Source organism: Paramormyrops kingsleyae, chromosome 3, assembly GCF_048594095.1.
Source record: "Paramormyrops kingsleyae isolate MSU_618 chromosome 3, PKINGS_0.4, whole genome shotgun sequence".
NCBI lineage: Eukaryota > Metazoa > Chordata > Actinopteri > Osteoglossiformes > Mormyridae > Paramormyrops > Paramormyrops kingsleyae.
In genome coordinates this window covers 33,028,648-33,050,834 of record NC_132799.1, presented here as the reverse complement: position 1 = coordinate 33,050,834, position 22,187 = coordinate 33,028,648, and the positions used below count along the sequence as shown (strand labels likewise).

At 43.1% G+C, this 22,187-nt stretch overlaps 2 protein-coding genes across 13 annotated transcripts in view; one reads left to right on the top strand and one right to left on the bottom strand.

Annotated features, from left to right (window-relative positions):
* Nucleotides 1–299: 299 nt before the first annotated feature.
* LOC111843378 (small ribosomal subunit protein uS9) lies at nucleotides 300–2,769 on the bottom strand. The gene is made up of 6 exons (XM_023810913.2): nucleotides 2,642–2,769; nucleotides 2,502–2,553; nucleotides 1,819–1,920; nucleotides 1,626–1,722; nucleotides 1,444–1,491; nucleotides 300–482 (listed from the first exon to the last, which is right to left on the bottom strand). Exons 2-6 carry the CDS (start codon nucleotides 2,547–2,549, stop codon nucleotides 337–339), a joined length of 441 nt encoding a protein of 146 aa, XP_023666681.1. The 5' UTR covers nucleotides 2,550–2,553; nucleotides 2,642–2,769; the 3' UTR covers nucleotides 300–336.
* A 13,206-nt stretch (nucleotides 2,770–15,975) lies between these two features.
* Nucleotides 15,976–22,187, top strand: part of LOC111843391 (protein phosphatase 1 regulatory subunit 12A) — a 45,584-nt gene continuing 39,372 nt past the window's right edge. For all 12 annotated transcript variants that reach the window (XM_023810938.2, XM_023810934.2, XM_023810942.2 and 9 more), the window contains exon 1: nucleotides 15,976–16,317. In XM_023810938.2, the coding sequence (XP_023666706.1) occupies nucleotides 16,081–16,317 (237 nt within the window). In that variant the 5' untranslated portion in view covers nucleotides 15,976–16,080. The remainder of the gene's footprint in view (nucleotides 16,318–22,187) is intronic.

Genomic DNA, 22,187 nt, shown 5'->3' with positions numbered 1-22,187 from the left:
GTCACCTCTGGCTTACTCGCTAGAGGCTTTGTGCAGGGATGCTCTAAAGCGCTTTGAGACAATGTAATGTTGTGAAAACGCGCTATACAAAAATAAATCTGATTTGTTGTAGAAGGCTTTGGGACCCCCAATAGCTATATGTTTAAGGGCAACTGCATGTATAGTAAGCTTCTACAAATAACATTACTATGGGGGAAAAAATCCACATATATTCCTGTGAGCATGCCCAGAGAGGAGAAGTGATTTTGATAAATGTATCAGTGAGGTTTCAGGACAAAAACAGTATGATACACACTGGGCACTTTTACCCTCTTTTATTGCTTGAAAATACACACACTAGCGGTAAGACTTCTGGTAGCGCGCACGGGCTCCAGGGCCACCGAACTTCTTGGACTCGCAGCGGCGAGGGTCAGCCACCAGCAGGGTCCTGTCGTACTGGATCAGGATGTCTTTGATCTCCTTCTTAGAGGCCTCGTCCACATCTGGGGGGGGAGAGGACACAGATCATGCTGATCAGCTCAGGTAGCACGTGTCTCAAAGGTAATAAGTAGGGATGCACCGATACTAGTATCGGTATTGGGTCCGATACCGTACTCAAGTACCCGTACTCAAGTACCCGTACTCAAGTACCCGTACTCAAGTACCCGTACTCAAGTACCCGTACTCAAGTACCCGTACTCATCCTTATGACAATGTGGCCACATAATGATGTATCAGCGATATTATTACCGAGTAAAATAAATGGAACAATATGCCTGCGGTGTGGAAGTACTTCAAAAGTTACAAGGAAAACCAAAGCATGATAGACCACAAACTGTACTGTACTAAACTATCAAGAGGTACGGAAACAGGTTTATAACTCTAGTAATCTAATTAAACATCTACAAACTAAATGTAAGAAAGCAAATAATGAAATTGCCACCGCAGGACTCAATGACCAGCCATGCAGCAGACATTAGCGCAGAGAGAGAAAATGTCAGACGATAAGCCTTGAGCAGTGAAGAAAAAAAAAACAGAAGCTCTTAGCCAGTACATTGTTCTTGACAATCAAGAATGTCAAAATGATTGTAAGCGGAGAGCATAATGCTTCCTGAGGTATTACATGATGTACAAAGTTTAATGAATCACTGCTTTAAGGCATTTAGACTGCCCACACGTTTTTAAATCATAATTAAATCCAGCTTGACGATCCATCATTTTCCAGAGAGACTAAAAAACAAGTATCAGCACCCTAATTAAAAACACCCAATCCCATTTTAATTCTTTAATTAAAATCTCATTTTTTAGACATCACTCAGCCATAATTGGTATCAGTATTGGTGAGTACCAGAAAGTGAGCATCGGTATTCATACTCGGTCTGAAAAAACTGGTATTGGTGCATCCCTAGTAATAAACTCATTAAAAAAATAGTCATTTCATGAGGGCAAAAAACAATCTCTTACATTTCTGGTAGTAAGCAACCAGGGACTTGGAAATAGCCTGACGGATAGCTGGAAAAAAAGAAGATGTCATCACAGGGGTGTTCATACAATCTTTTATTCAGTGCTTCACCAGTAACAGCTCATACACTAAAACACCTTAAATGTTCTGTCCTCATCAAGAGTAACACAAACAAGCAGGTTACCGTAGACCTGTGCGATGTGACCACCTCCCTTGACACGGACCCTGATGTCTACCCCCGCAAAGCGGTCCTTGCCCAGCAGCAGGACAGGTTCCAGAAGCTGTTGGTAAAAACATGGACACAATGAGATGCTTCAGCCAGCATTAGTTTTCCCATCATGGATCAGATGCGTTCTAAAGAATCCTAAGAAACCCACCTTGTACTGCAGAGTAGCAGGTTCAACCATTTCCAAAGGCCTGCCGTTCACCTTTATGAGGCCATTCCCTCGTTTGCAGTGGGCGACGGCTGTGGCGGTTTTCTGGAACATTTAAAACACACCGTATACTGACATCTGCATTCTCACTAAACGCTCTAACGGTCTAACCAAGTGCTGATCACGTCATTACAGGTAGGCGACCCCAGCTTCTGCTCGTAACTAGGTATAGTTAACGCAACCTTATAGTGACAAGATAATAAATCGTCATGAGATGTAATAGACTTGACATTCAAGGTAGCTTAAATATTCATAAATACAAACAACGTATTGAAGCAGGTAATCTCATATAAATATTAGCAAGTCTATATCTCAATGTCAACTAGTAGTCAAAATTAAATTGCACGTTTTATTTCAAGTATAACCTTATTTAAATATATTCAGGGATACAGTGAAACGAAATTACGCTTCTCCGAGAGCTTTATAAGGGCTTTAGACAGACCATGAAAAAGTAAGCACACAAAAATGAATAAGTATTTCTGGAACATAGCTGTTTAACATGTTAAACCTACCACTATTCCGGCTAAAATTAAAATAACGCAGCTTGCCGAGTGGTTTCCCACTCCTATGCTGTACTACATGTTAGTCGGCTACACGTGTAATACATAAAAAGCGCTTATACTCACTTTACGTCCGAAAACCTGGACAGACTGTAGAGGACCTTTAGCCGGCATGTTTCTAAAATACACAACACACAAACGTTTGTTATTATGAACTGAAAATAGAACGTATATTCGAACATAAAAAGGAGAAGCCGATCACATACCCAGCCCTACGCGACAAATATAGGAAAAGACCGTAAGCCGCTGAATGCGTGACGATAAGGTCCCAGCACGACAATTCCGTGCTGCTTTACGGCAGCGTGACACCATGCGTATTTCCGGTGCTACGGCATCCACTTTGGGCAAAACGAACTAAAGGTATTTTCAAAAACATCGACAACTGTCAAATATACAAGTAGATCAAACTCAATTAGCTTAGGAAAAAAAATTACATTTACCCGACATCGTAGAACACTATAAAATGAACAAGATTAGAAAACAATTCATGATTTTCTTAACAGTATTGGTTAAATATTCTAGATATTACCTGATCGGTGTAATTACCATAAGATGGGTATTTACAGACACGCACTTGAAATGCGCTTTCGTTCAAAGGTCCTTGCCGTCGTAAAATATACTAAACATATTAAGATAGCTGATATATTGTAACATATTTGTAATTGTTTTAATGCTTAGCATATCAGTATATGTTGCATTTTCAGTCATTTATTCACTTGAGGATAATTTTTTGAGGAAATTCTATTTTAGTTTGTTTCTTTTTCAAATCCAGGCCAGAACACCTTATATGGGACCCACCAATAGATGTCCTGAAAAAAAAATAGGTTAACTTCCTTCTCAGCGTGAGCAAAAATAACACCAAGATCAGGTAGAGCGCAAGACCAAAATGTTTGCGGCGGGTCAAGCGCTTCATGCTTGGAAGATGTTTTAACTTCTCTCTCTAGTTTTGCTTTACTTTCTGATGGACACTGGGAGGCGCCAGACCCTCCTCCGAAAGCTCATGCCTTGAACAGATATAAGTACGATCCATACATTCTTTGAATCAGTGTATCACGAAACACGTTTTCAGGGGAAATTCTGGACACTGCATTTTGAAATGATGTTGCTTTGGGGAAACTGATCTTCAGCACCTGTCAGCTTTAGGCTCCTTAATCACGGACAACATGTTACATTCTTCAAACAAAGCAACATTAAGATTTTCTTAAAGCAAATTACCTTGCGTGATAATATATCCCTGACTTGTTTCACTTTCAGATTCATTTTGATGAAATCTTGATGTGTATGTATATTTATTTTTATTGCACTTTTCACTCTGTTTGAATAAAAAGAAACTGAGAACTCAAATGTTCCACTTTGACCAGGTGGGCTGCAGTAAATGAAAATACTTGTTTCTCTAAGTGGTTTTCAAGTGGACAGGACTCACACGTATTACCAACACCCAGGTCCCAACAGCCAGCCAGCTCCATTCCAAGAAAGGAAATGATCGCTCACAAATCGTTGATTGGAAACTGCCCTGCTCTCAGACAACATTTTAGCCACTAGCAGTGTGTGTGTGTGCAAGTGATGTTTATATCAACCAATGGACAGGATAACAGCTTGCTTTGCTTCAGACACGAATGTATATAAAACATTTATCAGACTGTAATGTATATAAAACGTTCATAAAGCACAAGCACCCAGAATGGAACTGAATAAATCAAGACGCTTCTCACACATTATTGCTGAGCTTGATGGGGACATTTATGAACAATTAATCAAATCCTACTCATGATTTTTAGTAAGTCGGAAGTTTTACGAGTCACTCTGAATTGCCCACATATCTCAACCCTGAGTCTAAACTGGAATTCAAAACAAAAATGTTTTCAGTTCTCTTTCTGGATTTGGAAAGCTTGTGCACATGATTTAATTACTTTCTGAGTGCAAGATTGCATGCTGATGTTACAAGCACTTAAGTGTAATGGATAAAACATTAGACCTAATGTATTCAGGCATGAAATTCCCAACACGAAATGGTTGCTGGGGTGACTCAATCAGACGGCCACACCGCGCTGTGTCATAAACCTTAATGGCAGAAAATAGCACCACTTCGGAAAAGGAGTTCATACAAAAAAAAAACAATATCACAGAGTGGGTCAGTGAGAGGTCAGGAGGTCACAGTTGGTGCCAAAGCTCAAACTGTACAAGCAATTGTGCCTACAGACAGCTAAGCAGACGAAAGGATTATAAACTGCCCTGATAAAGTCCAACAGGCCCCAATCCTATACTTACAAATGCTTAACAAGATTTACATTATTTACATCAACATTCGTCTTACCTCCTCTTTTCCCCTGTCCCTCATACACTTTCTCAAACGTACACATGACACGTTCACGTTGGGAAGTTCTGCAATGAAGGTGGGACTGAATGAGGGGTGCATTCCATTCTAATAGCGTAAACAAAATGCAGAATTTATGGTTTGGGGTGGAGCTTCAGACAAGAACTGGCTACAGAACGGGCTGGATATCGATATGGGGCAGAGCCAGCTGATACACGCTCTGAATGAATGATGATTCTGTATGGATGAATAATTAATCATGCAAGAAAACTAGGTACGTGGAGGATGAGACCCACAGCAGGGCAGTGGTATGACTCACTGCCCCCAGTATTCACAGTGCATACCTATTAGTGACGTGCGTCCGCAGTGACCTCTCTAATCCTGATAATAGTCAGGTTCCTCTATTTTCTGATTCCCAAACACAATATTTTCTCTTACCCCAAGGTTGGCTGTGCACCCATCACCCAAACACACTCGACATCACATTCGAATTTTTTTCCCATCCTGACCTGATTCACCCCCCACTTTTTCTAGTCAATTTGGCTGCTAGCTGAACATTAGCACTCTACTATTTTGGTGGCAAAGGTGACACGCTGAGGTATAGTGTCTGTATGCCTTTTTTTATAAATAGCCCAATATACCCCTTATTGTGGTAGGCATGCTGGCCGCAAAGGGTGACCATTCTGAAACCCCCCCCACGCCCCACCCACCGCGTTGTGCTCCATCTTTAGACTCGCAGGGCGACTGTGTTTACATAAATGCACTGGATCAATAGAGGTCAGTCGTCCAGGGTTTTGACAGTGAGCATGTACGGTAGGCAGCCTCACGTCCCGGGGGGGGGGGGGGGGGTCTGCAGAGTGACAGAACAGGTTCAGGCGTTTTACATAACGCCACGGCTCGCTAATGCACTGCACTCTGAGAGGTGGGCAGCCCCCTCGCTGCAGGCATGCCCGCTAAACCAACGAAGGACGATTTATCCAAGGGTAAATGACGGCCAAGCCGAAATGACAAGTCCACACTGGTCACAGAGACAGGAGACCATCCACGGGAAATGACTGATGAAAGATGTGCATGTTGTAATTTTCTTCTGGCTTCAGTTAGCAGTACAGAAACATACATCTCTGCAGCTTCCAAGCTATGTTATAGACCCTCACGTTTTCAAATGACCTGCCAGTTAGCACTTTGTGTGAAATCTTTCCCTTATCAAGAGTGAAGGATTCTGGGATACTCAGCAGCCAGCAGCTAAAACCCCAACATCCTGCCATAAAGTCCAAAATCATGCCATATATATATATATATATATATATATATATATATATATATATATATATACAACGATGTATAACAGCATGTCTCAGTGCGGTGATCCCAGCATGCAACTCTGAGAACAGGTCCACTCCTATGAGATGACTTTGGGTTATGTCGCCTTCTCTTTCAACCGTAATAGGTGTTGCTACTGCCAAAAGTGATGTCGCTGTTAGCTAGGTTTTTCCCTGCATGTCCTGGTTCTGCAGAGCATTGGGAGCGGAGCTCAGTTTGTGTGGAACAGTGTGCTGTGGTTACCATGGAGATGGGGAAGCAGTCTTTTAGCACTGCTTATTAAAGAGAAGTCACATATTGATGAGGCTGCTGTCAACTTACCAAGGGCCATTCCCATCATCTAAGCATCCTTTATGCTATATCTCCCTAAATATGTCGGTTTTGTTTGAACGAATACTTTCAATAGCACATTTAAGGATATATTGACTCTTTTAAGAAATATGCCTATGATTTATCTGTATTTCTCAGATGGATGAAGGCTAGATGAGAAGGCTGGGTGGAGGCTGTAACAGACCAGCAAAGAGGAGAGGGGTCATCGAGTTTGGAACGTGTCGGACTGCCTAAGAGCAGCAGGCTTAGAGATTGGCATGGAGAGTGCAGCTATGGGCACCGGGCACTGGGCACGCAGCGATGCCTCACTCCCCCTTTCGCTCTGGCACCCGCCCTGGCCGCACCATGGCAGCGGTAAATATTGACGCCGCTCTGCATGTGACCGCGAGCCGTGGCGGGAGATCGAGGCACGGCAGCTAATTTGGCGGCGCTAGCTTGCTTTTAGGGGCAGGGTTTGGTGCTGAGAGATACCTGGGCTGGCACTGTCTCAGCAACGGCACCTACTGAACACAAAATAGCACAGAGATTCGATTTCCCTAAGTATATACATCGTATAAATGTTATTTGAGCTACACATAGTCTACATATGATTTCAGTCAATTCAGTTTTTGTGAAGTTGAGAAGGAAGAACAGTTTGTGAATCAGCAATCCACGATTTAACAATTAATTGGCCAGTGTTTGTGACACATGAAGACTCTGCTATGTGGCTGAATTGGGAAGAGACAGAGGTATTGGGTGGGAAAGGCTTGGGTGAGCCCATTTTACGGGTGGGGGTGGAAGGGGTAGGTCTCCACTGTGGAGCTTCCTAAAAAGGCAGAGATGGGCCATCCTGTGAGGTGCCTCCCCCGCTACCTCTTCCCCTACTTCTTCTGCCCGCGTATGAGTGGGGGGCTGCACATCGATGCTGCGAGATGCTGGTTTCTCGGCCTGCACTGCTATGTCGCAGCTCCCCCGTTCATCAAGCGCTATTTATGGCTCTTGCTCCTCTCATTTTCCTGTGCTAGACTGCAGTGAAAGGGTTCCATGTCTCTGGTGACAGGCTAACAGCAGTGGAGGGAAGACTGAAGTCACAAAAACCGACTTGTAGCTGTTTATTAATAACTTAAATTCAGCTTTCTGCGTGCGGCAGAAAACACATTTTACTGATTTTTAGGAAGCCAGTCAGAATAATTATTACATCCATCAAACTATTTTTTATATTTACATATAAATCTGAAGCACTGTAGCTTCATTTACAGTATATTTACAATTATAACATACAATGGGTGAAAGGCCACATTTGGTTGCCATTGACGACAATTATGACATCAGACCTGGAAACAGTTCAGCCAAATGGAAGCAGTTGCAGGAGGTTTCCATTATGAAATGCAAGTAAAGTGTGGACTTCCTCAATCCATACATAAAACGGGATCTCGCCAGGCCTGGGGATGGTGTTTCTCTACAGCACTCCTTGTCTGGAGGAAAGGGGAATAGGATGAGTCTCCCACTGGTGTCACATGACCAGACTGACTTCCCTCAAAAGCCAAAACAATCCGACCCATTTTTGGGCTGCCGAACTCTCCACCGATCCCTGTCGTTACTCCACAGAAAGACAACTTTATCTGAGCCCTGTAAACACAGGCTCATTGCCATGCATGAAAAGTGGTCAGTGAGAGCAGGAAGTGGATGAGCACTTATCGGGCCTCCTTACACTCAGGCATTGCAGCCTAATCACCTTAACAGGAGTTCAGGAAATATACAGCTGTATATTTGGTGTAGTGATATGTCAGAATCAGCAAATGTACTATATATTTAAAGTGTATAGATCTGAAATTTTTGATTTTATGTGACACTGAGGTATATTTTCATCACGGGCCATCTCTGTTGTTCTGTTTCCCAGTCAGCAGAATCCTCAGGCCAGACCTTTCAGATGGGAAGGAGAGATCCCTGCTGGGGAAGAAGGGTTGGGGGGCGGGGGAGTCCATGAGAAGTAGTGACCGCGCTGCGTCGTTCCGCTCCACAGTTTGGTTTTAAGCCTGTGTGGTCTGCCACTGTTCTCCAGCGCAGGGAATGTGAAAACCGCCCAGGGAACGCGAGCCACGCTTTCATGGACATATATGTACGCGTGCATTGACATCGCTGCTATTTTTAGCCGCGGGTTGCTCACGGAGATGTCATAGTGATGTCAGCGACCCCCCTTAAAATAAATGCTTTGTTATTGTTCAGCATTTTCTGCCTCCTTTGATGCAATGTTTGCTTATGTTTACTTGCCTATTAATAATCCGTCTGAAGAGGATACTGTTCCGATAGAGCTCAGAGAACTGGGGAAGGGTTCGGGAAATTTGTACAGTTTAAATAAATCGGTGCGATCTGGTAACAGTCTGGGAATAAACACTTTGTCATGAAATGGAAATGGGACATTTCGTTTACACTTTACAGAGTGCTTCAAAAGACAGCGAGGTGACAGAGCTGTGAGTTACGACAGTCGGACCGTGCGTGTGCGCGCACGCGCGCGCCCGTGTAGGCACGCGACCCTGTCAGCCTCGTGGCACGTTTCCGATTCTGTCTGAAATGGGAGGGCGTGTCTGCAGGGTAACGCCCCCCGCACACACGCGCACACTCACACACACGCACCTTCTCCAGCATTCACAGGTAAAAACTGAAAGCGGGCTGGGCTTGTCATGGGTTGTCGACAAATTCCACACGCTGAGAATCATGCAGTTCAGTAGCTGCTTCGACATTTTTATACTCTAAGCCTGGTATGGCTGGTAAAGCATACCTATAAAACCACCTCTTTATTGCTTCTTAAAAATTCTCAGCTGTCTTTCAGGAAGCCTTTATATATTGTATTAAGAGTTTTATAATTTGACTCGTGATTTTTTTTTATTGCAGTTTCAGCACACCATAATTACAGGTATTTAGCAGTTTCTTCTAGGCGGGTAATTTTCTTCAGCCAATATTATTTACTTACCTACGTTATTATAGATATCTATATTTATTTTCTTAGTTGATATTTCTTTCTCCAAAGCAACTTAGGTTGTTGAGTCATTTACGTCGATAAATCTTGTGCTGGAGGAATTCAGGTTATGCTCTTTGTTCAAAGAACAGCCAGACATTTAAATATTTGGTAAAGGAACTAAAATAACATTCAATGAACTTTCAAAATACTGTGGTCCAAGAAAATGACTGTCTTTTTTTTTTTTATTTGAATTACTTATGTGTTACTATTTCATAATTTCTTCTGCTTGTTAAACATATCAGGGAAACAGAAACCATCTTAAATTTAAGAGAATTCCACTGCTCTCTCTCTCTCTCTCTCTCTCTCTCATATATATATATATATATATATATATATATATATATATATATATATATATATATATATATATATATATATACACACACACACACAGGTGAAACTGAAAAAAATAGGATATCGTGCAAAAGTTAATTTATTTCAGTAATTCAACTTATAAGGTGAAACTAATATATGATTTAGACTCATTACATGCAAAGCGAGATATTTCAAGCCTTTATTTGTTATCATTTTGATGATTATGGCTTACAGATTATGAAAACCCCAAATTAAAAAGATCAGAAAATTAGAATATTACATGAAATCTTTAAAAAAGGATTTTAAATAGAGAAATGTTGGACCTCTGAAAAGTATAATCATGCATATGTTCTCAGTACTTGGTTTGGGCCCCTTTTGCATGAAATTCTCTGTGGGGTTCAGGTCAGGTGAGTTTGCTGGCCAATCAAGCACAGTAATCCCATGGTCATTGAACCAGGTTTTGGTACTTTTGGCAGTGTGGGCAGGTGCCAAGTCTTGCTGGAAAATGAAGTCAGCATCTCAGTAAAGCTTGTCTGCGGAAGGAAGCATGAAGTGCTCTAAAATGTCCTGGTAGACGGCTGCTTTGACTCTGGGCTTAATAAAGCACAGTGGACCAACACCAGCAGATGATATGGCTCCCCAAATCAACACAGACTGTGGAAACTTCAAACTGGACTTCAAGTATCTTGGATTGTGTGCCATGTGTGATTCTTCCTCCAGACTCTAGGACCTTGTTTTCCAAATGAGATGCAAAATTTGCTCTCATCAAAAAAGAGTAGCAGGTAAGACGCTTCTGACATTGTTTGTTGTTCATGAGCGGCTTGACAAGAGGAATACGACATTTGAAGCCCATCTCCAGGATCCGTCTGTGTGCTGGCTCTGGATGCACTAACTCCAGCCTCAGTCCACTCCTTGTGAAGGTCCCCCACACTTTTGAATGGCCTTTTCCTGACAATCCTCTCCAGGCTGCGCTCATCCCTGCTGCTTGTGCACCTTTTTCTTCCACACTTTTCCCTTCAACTTAACTTTCTATTAATGTGCTTTGATACAGCTATTTGAAAACATCCAAGTTCTTTTGCAATTATCTTTTGAGGCTTTCCCTCCTTGTGGAGGGTGCCAATGATGGCTTTCTGCACAACTGTCAGGTCAGCAGTCTTCCCCATGATTGTGAATTCTACTGAACCAGATATATATATAATGTTCAATACTGCCTATTACCAAATCCTACAACATCAGGTAGCTCACCATGGCTGTGCTATTTTTAGGCCAGGCTGTCTTCAGCTGTTCTCTGTGGCAGGAACATCTTGGGAGTGCAACATACCCCCCCCCCCCCCAATACTCAAATCCTGAAAGTGTGTGAGAGGTGGGTGGAGCTCTTATTGACAGTTATGGAAAGGTCTTACATGGTGACATGCTATACCTCTTATGTGCTGTGGGAGTTTTCTAGCGGTTGAGGAATTCTCTGGTGGAGTGTCCCAAAGCAGCTACCATACACAGTGACTTTGTGCTCTGCTCCCACAAGGGCAATATTGCATATTAATTAGAAAGAAAAATAAGCCCACTGGTGTAAAAACTTCAGAGTGTCAGCTACCAGCTAGACAGCAGCTCAGCTGAGCTTAGCAGAACTTGGCGAGCCAGCAGGCAGCCTGGGATTTAGCTGATACGCTTTTAGTGAGAGAAAAGTCCAGGAACAGCTGAAAGGGAGAGGGGCCAGTACCACCATTGATCTGTCTGACCTCTGACCTGGGGCTGTCACACGCAAATCCTTCACTTTGCATTGCTGTAACCATACTGTTAGCATGTACAGAGCAAACACCATTATAGTGTTTTTTCTTCCAAGTTTCACGTTCTTAAATGTGTTGGATATCTGTGTCCAAACTAATTTGCTTTACACAAATCCTTGGGCTAGATCTTAATTTGCTCATTTGGGAGAAGGGGACCATTTCAATTAAAAAAAAACCACGGGATGGAATCTGAAACCCGTATTTGTGGCTTATATGCCAACAGGAATCAATATGCCCTTTGGAACATGGAACTAGATCATGTATGTTTATCTCAAGGGGGCAATGCCAAAGACTCAACAAGATCTCAGAGAGACAAACACAGTGGAAGCAGGAGAATTCACAGCTGCTACGAACAAGGGAGCTTGTGATTGTTTGGAGGGGGGGTTGAGGGGGTCATCATGCTATTATTATCCCCAAGTGAAGCATATCCAGATGAATCGAATCACAGTCAGAGACCAACGACCTCTCAGATGCTGTGAGATCTTCAGCTTTAGTATTGGAGTTCACCTCACAGGTCCCGTTATTGTGCTGTAATCTCTACAATGTGCTGACTTGGAGCTTAGGGTCCATCAGTGGAATTGGCATCATGACCAGAGGTGGAAAGTTCAGGTCCAGAAAGTACAAATCCAGACCAAAGTTCTTTTCCAACCAACCACTTGAGTACTCTGTGACTGTGAGTCTTTATAGTCAACTGGTTGGTTGGACCAAAACCGTTGTCTGGATTTGTAATTTCTGGACCTGAACTTCCCACGACCACATAATGCCGGCGCCGTCGACCCCTGTGCTTTCCCTGCGCTTTTCTGGAAACAATGCGCTGATATACACTGCATAGCCCTTTGTAAAACCGACTGTAGCATTACTCATTGTAACGGGCAGTTTGTCAGCTGCAGATAACGTGGCTCAGGCGAAGCGAGGCGGCAATTCAGGGTCTGCCATTGTGCTGGCTGATGTTGATTTTCACAGCCTCAATAACATCAAAGGTTGCTATTTTTATCAGCGCCATAGCAGTCTGCCTGTCTATTCTGAGTGTGCCACACAGTATATACAGTACTGTGCTAAAGTCTTAGGCAGTCAAAGAAAATGTTTAGTTTATTAACTCAATGAGCAGTGATTAGCCATGATGTTAGTGGTGGAGTTAAAAAATACATGGGTGTATCGAATGGTTCCTGCAAATCCTGGGGTGACTTTAGGAGAGAGTTTGAAATGGCTAAGCTGACACACTGTGACAGACATAATGACGTAATTTTAATTCATAATGAAGATTATTTAAACATCATTTTCTTGGACTGATTAAGTCTTTTACGCAGTACTGTATCTCTATGGCGAAGGGCAAAAAATAGGAAGTTGTGGCTCCCTGTCTTTTCAAGTTTGTTATTGTGGGCTTTGTGATGATCAGAATCTCTCTAAAATTCCCCCTTCAGAGGAATCACTTAGAACTTCCTTTTGTGGGCTGAAACCTGTCAGCGTTCCAGTCCCCGAGCCTGAGCAGCAGGCCTGTCAAGGACCCCGGGGATCCCGATGGTGTGTCATGCCTGCCTCTTCAATCCTCCTGCAGCAATAAAAGTGCAGCGAGCAGTCAGGCAGATATTAATATGAAAAGGGGGCAAAAACCTGAAAAAATTGAATTGAATTGAATTGAATTGAATTGAATCTTCATTTTCCATTTGCACAGGTACTGAAGTACAAGTACACTGGAATTCTTGTATGGATCCCGTGGTGAACAACAAACAAGACAATAACATATAGATACATACATAAAATGACATAGACAGACAGACAAATAGATAGATAGACAGACAGACAGACAGACAGATAGATATCCAGAGGGCGACACATTACTGTATGTGTGCCCATTGATAGAATGGAATCCCATCCAGGGTGTTGCTTTGTCTTGTGTGCCCACAAAAGGCACTGGTTTCATTTTAACACTGATAGGGTCCAAATCAGCCCCAGACCTCCCAGTCCCCCTAAACACACGCTGTACTGTTACACAATAAAATATTGGTAGGGTCATGTCTTTACCGTCCTTGACCAAAACTACGCCTTTGGTCCTCACCATAATCCTGTATTGGATAAACAATTAGAAGATGGATGGATGGATGCTTCTTTGCATATTTTCCATACTTTCTTAGTCCTAAGTAGCTCTGTGGTCCAAGCAACAAAGTTCTGGTGTGTACAACATAGTTATTCTATGCATGTAAGCATCATTGAAATGTGGTACATCTGCCCTGTGTGGAGTGAGCATAGATGGGACCTCACTGTGTTCAGTTTAGGGAATTGTTTTGAATTGTTGTTTTAAAGCAGTGCAAAATGTTTAAAGCAGTGGCAAGTAGCATAAACATTATGACAAACTCCAGGGGTGAAGAACGGTACTGCTGATTGGATGATGTGATGGCAGGTCTCACAGTGGCTTCCAATCAGGGCTTTTTCACTTACAGAGTATAATCAAACAAGCCCCCACCCCCTACCAAGCACATGGGCGTCAGCCGATAACACTGTACTGTTGTGCCAAAACAAAAAAAAAGGTCATGAGACCACCCCAGCAAATCAGTCCATTGTGCATTACGCACTCAAGTATTAACCACAAATTATTGCAGGCATAAGTGAGAAATGTTGCTTACCTATTTTATAGCCTGCATAGTACTTCAGTATTATATACATCAAGAAATTGAACACATGGGTGTCAGAGGGGCACGGATACCCTGGCACATTACAGGGGCCTTTAAAGACATAAAAATGATACACAAGATTTGGCAGGGGAGGGCCAATGTGATATTTTGTGAGGGGCCCCAGAATTTCTAGCTACGCCCCTGATTGAACAGATTCTTCCAAAGCAAATGTGAAAAACGTACTATAAGGACTATTATAAAGCGCATGTTAGGTGGGGCCTTGTGTGTGTATTCACATGTAGACTGATGTCCACGGTGAAATTAGATGAATATCCTCTGTTTGAATAACAGAAGAGGTCCTGGCTCAGTGGTAAGTACTCAGATGCCTGAAATATGGGACCACCTGGTGTGCACCATGTCCCAGCTGTGCCTTGGGGACACTGCATGCTAACCACCCTCTGTGGCAGTGTGATAATGTACAAACATCAGGATAATGAATGCAAGGTTCTCCACCCCCAATGGAGAGTCAACAAAAAGCAAAATATAACAGAAATAGTGAAACGCAAGATCTGTTTCAAAAGGAGAGGCCATTGTATCATATTGTAATTCATTGGACATTTAGTAGCTAACGCAACTCTATTGAAAATAAAATGCTGTTACAACTTCATAATTTCATATACACCGATCAGTCATAATATAAAACCAATTGCCTAATATTGTGTAGGTCCCCCTCATGCTGCCAAAACAGCTCTGACCCATCAGGGCATGGACTCCACACGACCTCAGAAGGTGTCCTGTGGTATCTGGCACCAAGACATTAGTAGCAGATCCTTTAAGTCCTGTAAGAGGGACCTCCCTAGATCAAACTTGTTTGTCCAGCACATTTCACAGATGCTTGTTTAGATTGGGATCTGGGGAATCTGGAGGTCCAGTCAATACCTTGAACTCGTTTTCATGGTCTTCAAAGGTGTGTACTTGACCTGCAATAAGGTTTAGGTGGGTGGTATGTGTCAAAGTAACATCCACATGAAAGCCAGGACCCAACGTTTCCCAGCAGAACATTGGCCAGAGCATCACACTGTCTCCACCGGCTTGCCTTCCAATAATGCATCCACCTCAGATCCTTACACCTGACCATTTTTCCTGCTTCCAACACATCAAGTTCAATTACTGACTGTTCGCTTACCTAATATATAATGGCGCCTGTCAAGGGTGCCATTATAATGAGATAATCAATGCTATTCACTACACCTGTCCTGTCATGGCTGATTGATGTATGTTTCACTGTTACAACTTTAACCTTAATCTGTAAAAAACATCAGTGAACTATAATTATCTGTGGACACTTTGTCCAATGTTAGTTGATGAGTTGAGATATATGATATTTTGGAATGGCATGAAAAAATTGTGGTTTTCGATGTTTATTACTATTCATACTTCATCAATACATAATTTACCTCAGAATAATACAGGCAGTGTTTTTTGATGTGGGAAAACGTTGACAAAACATGAAAATAGAAATTTAAATTCACAATTGTTTCCACAGCCATGACCGGGTTAAACGGTTGTAAGATGGATGGATAGACATTTATAAATGTTGAAAGAATGAGTCCTAAAAACTAAAATAAAAGTTTTCTCATTCCAGTTGATAGTTATTTAGACACTAATGTAATTTATCAGGAATTGTACATCCTCGCATATCCCCCCAAGCAGGTACATTTTGTTTGAACCTTACTAATTACGTAGCGGTTATTGTTATTAATCACTTTTATTAATTATTTATTTTATCGCCCGACAGTGACGTGATCCTGCGGGCCTCGCGGTGACGTCCCCGTCTTCTCGCGATATTACGGTGTGTCGCCCAAGCTCGCTCGGCTCTCCCCTCATACGGCCCGGCGCGCTGTGGAACGGCGGCAGTGCGGAGCACACCCTCCCTCCGCTAGAGAGAGATCGGGAAGCCCCGGGCAGGAGGGGGATGAAGATGGCGGACGCCAAGCAGAAGCGGAACGAGCAGCTGAAGCGGTGGCTGGGGTCGGAGACGGACCTCGAGCCGCCCATCTTGAAGAAGAAGAAGACGAAGGTGAAGTTTGACCAGGGCGCCGTCTTCCTGGCCGCCTGTTCGAGCGGCGACACCGAGGAGGTGCTGCGAATGCTGGAACGGGGCGCCGACATCAACTACGCCAATGTGGACGGTCTCACCGCCCTCCACCAGGTCTGTCTGCCGGTCCTCTGAGGTCGGTACGTTAAAAATGTCCAAAGCGGCACTTGCTGGCCGTGTCCAGTCACCGCGCCCCGGCGGCCAGTCTCGGGCGAAAACGGCAAAAGCCGTCCGCGCTCGAGCTCTCCCTTCGGCAAAGCGAGCGAGGGAACAAAATAATACCAAATGATAGATATATGGCGCCTGACCCGCGGCCGTCACCGTCGTGTGTCCTGTCAAAACATGCGAGTGTGCGGCAAGGGCGGTTCGGGCGGCGGCACCCGGCGGAGCCGAGCCGAGCCACGGCGGACAGCCGCCTTCCTCAGGCCGGGTCGCTTCCTCCGCTGGCTGCGGAAAGCTCGGCCTCTATCATGGCAGGTTTGAATGGTTAACCGTCTCGGTGATCATTTCACCCACTTTTATTCGCTTACCGTTTGTGATTACACGGTTATTCTCTGTCAGCTGGCTGCTGGTTATCGCTTGACTAGCACGTCAGGGTTACACCTGGCTATTTTAAAACAGTGGCTAACTAGCTGTGCGTGAGCTTGCGCTATTTTCCCTCGTATGTTGTGATCTTGCTGCTGTTCTGTGGTGTAAATTATTAGCAGAGATGTGTATATTTTATTGTTTTAAACAATCTTTACTCCGTTTAAACGACACACCTGCTGTGTTCCGAACACAAATCGCTCCATAAATGAAGCGGTAAAACCCAATTTGCGCAAGGTGGAGTCCCGTGTTATTGGCATGTAAGATACTTACGCGTATGGCTCTAACCATCACAATACACCCCCACGCATGGAGATGGGTGAGAGTGCAGACGTCTAGCTCCGTTTTTGCGGTGGTATGCACTTCTAAAAATGAAAATAGGAAGCGATCAAAAAGCTCGCATGCATCATTTTGTACATCGGATAAGGAGGAAAGGCCGGACAGTGACGGAGCGCTTTTAAAGGTTGCTGATATGTCAGTAGGTGCGTTGAAGTGCATGTTAGGATTGACAGATCATCCAGAAAGAATTTTTACTGGCGATTCCTCTGTATCTTTAGTGTGTGGTTCATCTGAATTACTGAAATACAATTGGCTAAGTTGTAGTTTTGCAGGCCAGGAGGCTAATGGTTGGATAACTTAATATTATATCCTGCAAAGACTTGGTATATAAACTGTGTCAGGTCCCTGCTTTCACTTAACTTTAAAGTGGAATTGTGGTCTCAAGCCTGCAGGGTTGTGTGTTTTATGCGTACCTTGAGTTTTGCATGCATTTAGGTGTATGGATGTTTTCTGCCATTTCCTTCTGTAGTCATAACCATGCATGTAAATTCCTCAAATTTCCCATAGTGAGTGAACTCTCTGATGGACTAGCCCGCCAACTAGGGCTAGCCCTGTGTTCTGTGCCCTTTCCACCTCGGAGATAATCCATACTCATTGTGATCCTACACTGGATAAGTTATATAAATCATGTGTTACTACTTAAATTGTGGCGGTTTATGTCTCTTAATGACCACAATAAGATAAAAATAATTCAGCATAAATTGCTGTTCTCGTCAAGTTTTCATTGAAAATTTATTGTGGATTCATTAGCATTGTGCCTGTCAGCAATTTTTGTGTTTGTTTCCAAATTCCCATTATTGTGAAACCCGTAGATGATGTGGTGTTTATATTTATGCTGCTGAGATACTCGGAGAGATCCTCTCCTTTTTTATAATCCGCAAGTGGTTGAGACACAATATTTGATCCAGTTTTGGAGCTGTTCACCATTGTGTATGCTTGGTGGTTCACAAGTCGTTGCCACACACAAACTCTGCCTCCTGGGTAGCTTCCAGATGCCAAGGCTTCTGCAGTTTCAACTTGTTTTCCTGCCAGACTGGGGATCTTATGGTCAGTTTTCCCATAAAGTAGACACGCCTTTGACAAACGTTGATTTCTGCGCTGAGTACTTTTTGAACAGGCTGCCGCTTTAAACAGGAGGGGATGCTCTGTTGAATGGGACCTGTTGACTTTTTTTGGAACTGCATCTGGCGAGGAGCAGCGCAGGGAAGGAATGCTTGAGGCTGCCGTCAGACCTGACCATCTCTGGAGTTGCATAACGCTGTTCCTGTATGCCGTATGTTTGTTTCAGACCATAACACAGCAGCCCAAAACCCAGCCCCATGGCGTGTGCGTATGCAGATGTGGCAGTCCTAGAATCATATGGAGATCCTGATGGTGATTTCAAGGAAAGTTCCCTGGAATCTCTTCATTAAAGGCCAGCCTTCATTGTTGAGTCTGACCACTGCTCTGGGACCTGTCCAGGAAGCCAGTGCATCAGTTTAAGAATTCCATTCTACAGTGGCATACCTGGCTTAGCATTGTGGAAGTTGTGGGATATATGGATATACTGGCACTCCTGCTTTATTTCCTATGTTTAGGAAAAACAGGCCCATATAATGTTAATGTTTTGTAGGGGACAATAACATACTGATTACCAGTTTCACATAACATGTTTTTAATGGCTGGGTCAGATAATAATCAGCCTTAGCACAAGTTGTAATGTGTGCAGTTGTGCTGGTAAAATAAATTCCGCTATTACATTCAGGATACTTACTATGGAAAGTTGTGCTTCTGTCAGTAAACCGTTTCCGCATTCTGCATTTCTAGCTGCAAGTTAAGGTTTTCTGAAATGTATAAGCAAGGTGTAGTGGGTCATGTCTGGTAGTTTTGCTCTGCAGACTGCAGTGGGGGTGGATGTACCTTGTATCACACAAGACTGATGGCTCTAATTTAGATGTTCATGTACTCAGCTTCAGAGTAGTTGTTTTCACCTTGAGGCTAAGAAAGTAATTTGACTCTCAGGCTGTAGTAATGGTGTGTAAATTTCACAGACTCGATGCTCAATGCCACTGTCCCCCCAAGCCTGACTGTGCCCCGTAAAATAATTGTGGGTGTGTGGAATTGGGGTAGGATGGCGATGATGGTGTCCTATTGTCTGCATTTGAGAATTCCTCACGTGACAACAGACGAAAAGTGCAACTGCATGGTGCATACATTCCTTGCCAGAATCCCGTGGCCTTGGCCCCCAGATCCATGTGACAGTTGTGTCACTGGCCACTTTTTGCTCACTTCCGTCTGTGCACTTTGCCTAGAGGGGGACCGACACTCTTTGGTGGCCTTTATCGTCCCTGTGCTCTTCCTGTTGGCAACTGTAGCTTTATTTAAACGCTTCTGCTAATGTTATGTAATCGGCATAATGGCTGGTGTGGCTCTGCTAAGTACTGATTTGTTATAAATGCCCTTGGTGTGTGTGTGTGTGTGTGTGTGTGTGTGTGTGTGTGTGTGTGTGTGTGTGTGTGTGTGTGTGTGTGTGTGTGTGTGTGTGTGTGTGTGTGTGTGTGTGTGTGTGTGTGTGTGTGTGTGTGTGTGTGTTAACGTATCAAATTGTTTTACCTGCTCACATAGCTTAGAATGAACAGAATCCATTGTCATAGACTTCTTTGCCCGGAATTGATGCTAGCCCTTTAAAACAGATGCTATACCATTCAAATATGGCATAAGACCTTGTAGGTTTCTGGGATGTCTAGCAGCATGGATGCTAACGGTTTCTTTGGCACCCTTTGACATGGTTGCCATGGGAACAGTAAATTCGAAGGCACAGCTGTGGGATGAGGTTGTCATGTTTTGACTGCTTGCTTTGGTGCTTGACTGGGATGGCTGCTGTTTGGGTTTTCTTCTCCTCTTCTCATGTCTCCACCCAGCTATACTCTACTGTTTGTGCTGCATGTGACCTGTGCCAGGTGAATCCATATTAATTGTGCCATGACAGAGTCAGAAGATGAAAATGATCCCTTTTCTGGTTCAGGGTGCTGGTGGGCTCTTTTAAAAGCTGCCTTGTCAGTGTTACTTAGGCGTTGTTAATCTACAAGATAATTATATCAGAGTTTTGTTTATGCTTCTTTGCTAATGTGCATTGTTGCAATTCCACTCATGTTCTTTGGATTGTAGGTGCTGATTGGCTCTAGTTGTCCTGTCATTCCTTTCTTGATTAACGATCACATTTTCAGTGAACATTTTCAGAGTAACATGATGACAAGTAAAACCAGGCTTCCACTGGATATGGGCTTATCTGTATGAATTTTGCGCAATAACAAAGCAATATTAAAAAAAATATAAAAATGATTTCCAATATTTCCAAACGTGATAAGCATACCAACTAAAATGATCTGCTTGACCTGATGTGTCAATCCATACACAGTTGAGTAAATAACATGTACTCTGTGTTGGGTAGATCAGAGTGATGGTACCCTGGGCTAGATTTTCCACAGCATGCTGAATATGCACCTGGCTGTTGCAGCTCTCTTTGTAGGCAAACCAGCAGCAAAACGCCACAGTCAGCTGGTGAACGCTCTTCTTTTGGGATGACGGCATGTCCACAGCCTGACTGGCCAAGGTTCTCTTCAGTTACTCTATAGAGGTTTTTGTGTCACTGTTGCCTTTGACTATCAGTAGTTTTTTCATGCTGTCAACTTGCCCAGGACATATGCAGTCTGATGTGGTGGGACGCTAGAAATTACTGGCTGGCTTTGTGAATGTGAAGTAGATTTTGCAAGTTTGAAATGAAGAAGAATTCCGATGGAAAATATGCTGTTTATGTCAAGCTTTGGCCAGTCATTCCATAAAGATATTTTGACTCTCTTGAGTGTTTTCTTGATTTTGCCTAAATATTGCTGATAGGTTTGCCTGGAAAGACTCTGTGGATGGTCTCAATCAGTCTCTGGCATGTATGATATCAGCTACAGGAACATCTGTACAGCTGAACACAGGCATGCTTCATTGGGCTAGGTTGTCCTCTGGGCATGAGTGTGGTAATTTTAGGGACGCAGATGTTGATATAGTTGATAGTTTCTTACATAAAATACTCAGTGTTGCCACTGTCTGCATATCTCCAGTAGCAGCCTGGGGGGCATTGCCACTGTTTGAAAATTTAATATGAGTTTCAATTTTTGTGAACTGTAGTATTTTTAAGAACTTGGAAGAGAGATGGTTTATGTTCATAGGAACAAAAATGAATGGTCCTTTAAAACAGGTTTAACAGTCGAACCTACAGAGCACCTTTTTACTGGATAAATGAATAATGGGCAGTCATTTCTTCATACTGATTTGAATTTACAGTCCTTAACAGAGGTTAAGAAACCAGCACTGTTGCTTGACATTCATTTGAAATGTTCAGCCTGTCTGAAGACTTATTAGAGGGTGCCATCTAATTTAATTACTGAAAATAATCCTGCATTTTGTAGTGCATGATGATCAGTGACTGATGGTTCTCATTGCTTAGTGCAATTATGCACCTTTTATGTAATCTGTGCGACCTTTCAGGTGGAAGTAAAGTACTAATGGCTAGGGTCAAACAAAAATTACAACGGGTTGGAACATGTTGTGTGTGGCTCACAAACTGTTTGATTCCAGTGAATGTTTAAAATCGGTTTTAATGTTTCTAAGCTTGATTATTTGCCTGGCACTTCATGGAGCACTGCTGGTTGTCTGTATTGAGGTGGCAGTGGAAGAATGAGGGGGAACAGACATTTTGTGAAAATGTAGGTACTATTGGTCTTCCTGAGGCCTGTACTATGGAGCGGGGTTACTAACTTATCGTGGTAACTTGTCAGATTTAAGGTAGTCTGGGCAAAATGTAAGTAAACGAATATGAAGTCCATTTAAACTGTGGTACCTTAAATCCAACAAGTTACCCCGATAAGCCAGTAACCCCACTTAGTAGTACAGGCCTCAGATCTTTAATGCTACCGTGTGGGTTGCAAGAGGTTACCAGCTACGTTGACACTTTTCTTAAGTAAACTGTTACGGGAACACTAAGTTTGGGAACACTGTACTGCTGCCTGAAGAATGAGCTGCTAAGTGTC

Bases quoted from the DNA above. Each gene is read 5' to 3' on its own strand.
- LOC111843378 (XM_023810913.2), bottom strand. From the start codon at position 2,549: ATGCCGGCTAAAGGTCCTCTACAGTCTGTCCAGGTTTTCGGACGTAAA. The intron at 1,921-2,501 runs GTGAGTATAAGC...TAAATGTTCCAG, and splicing joins TCCAGGTTTTCGGACGTAAA to AAAACCGCCACAGCCGTCGC. The intron at 1,723-1,818 runs GTGGGTTTCTTA...TTTTACCAACAG, and splicing joins CTGCTACTCTGCAGTACAAG to CTTCTGGAACCTGTCCTGCT.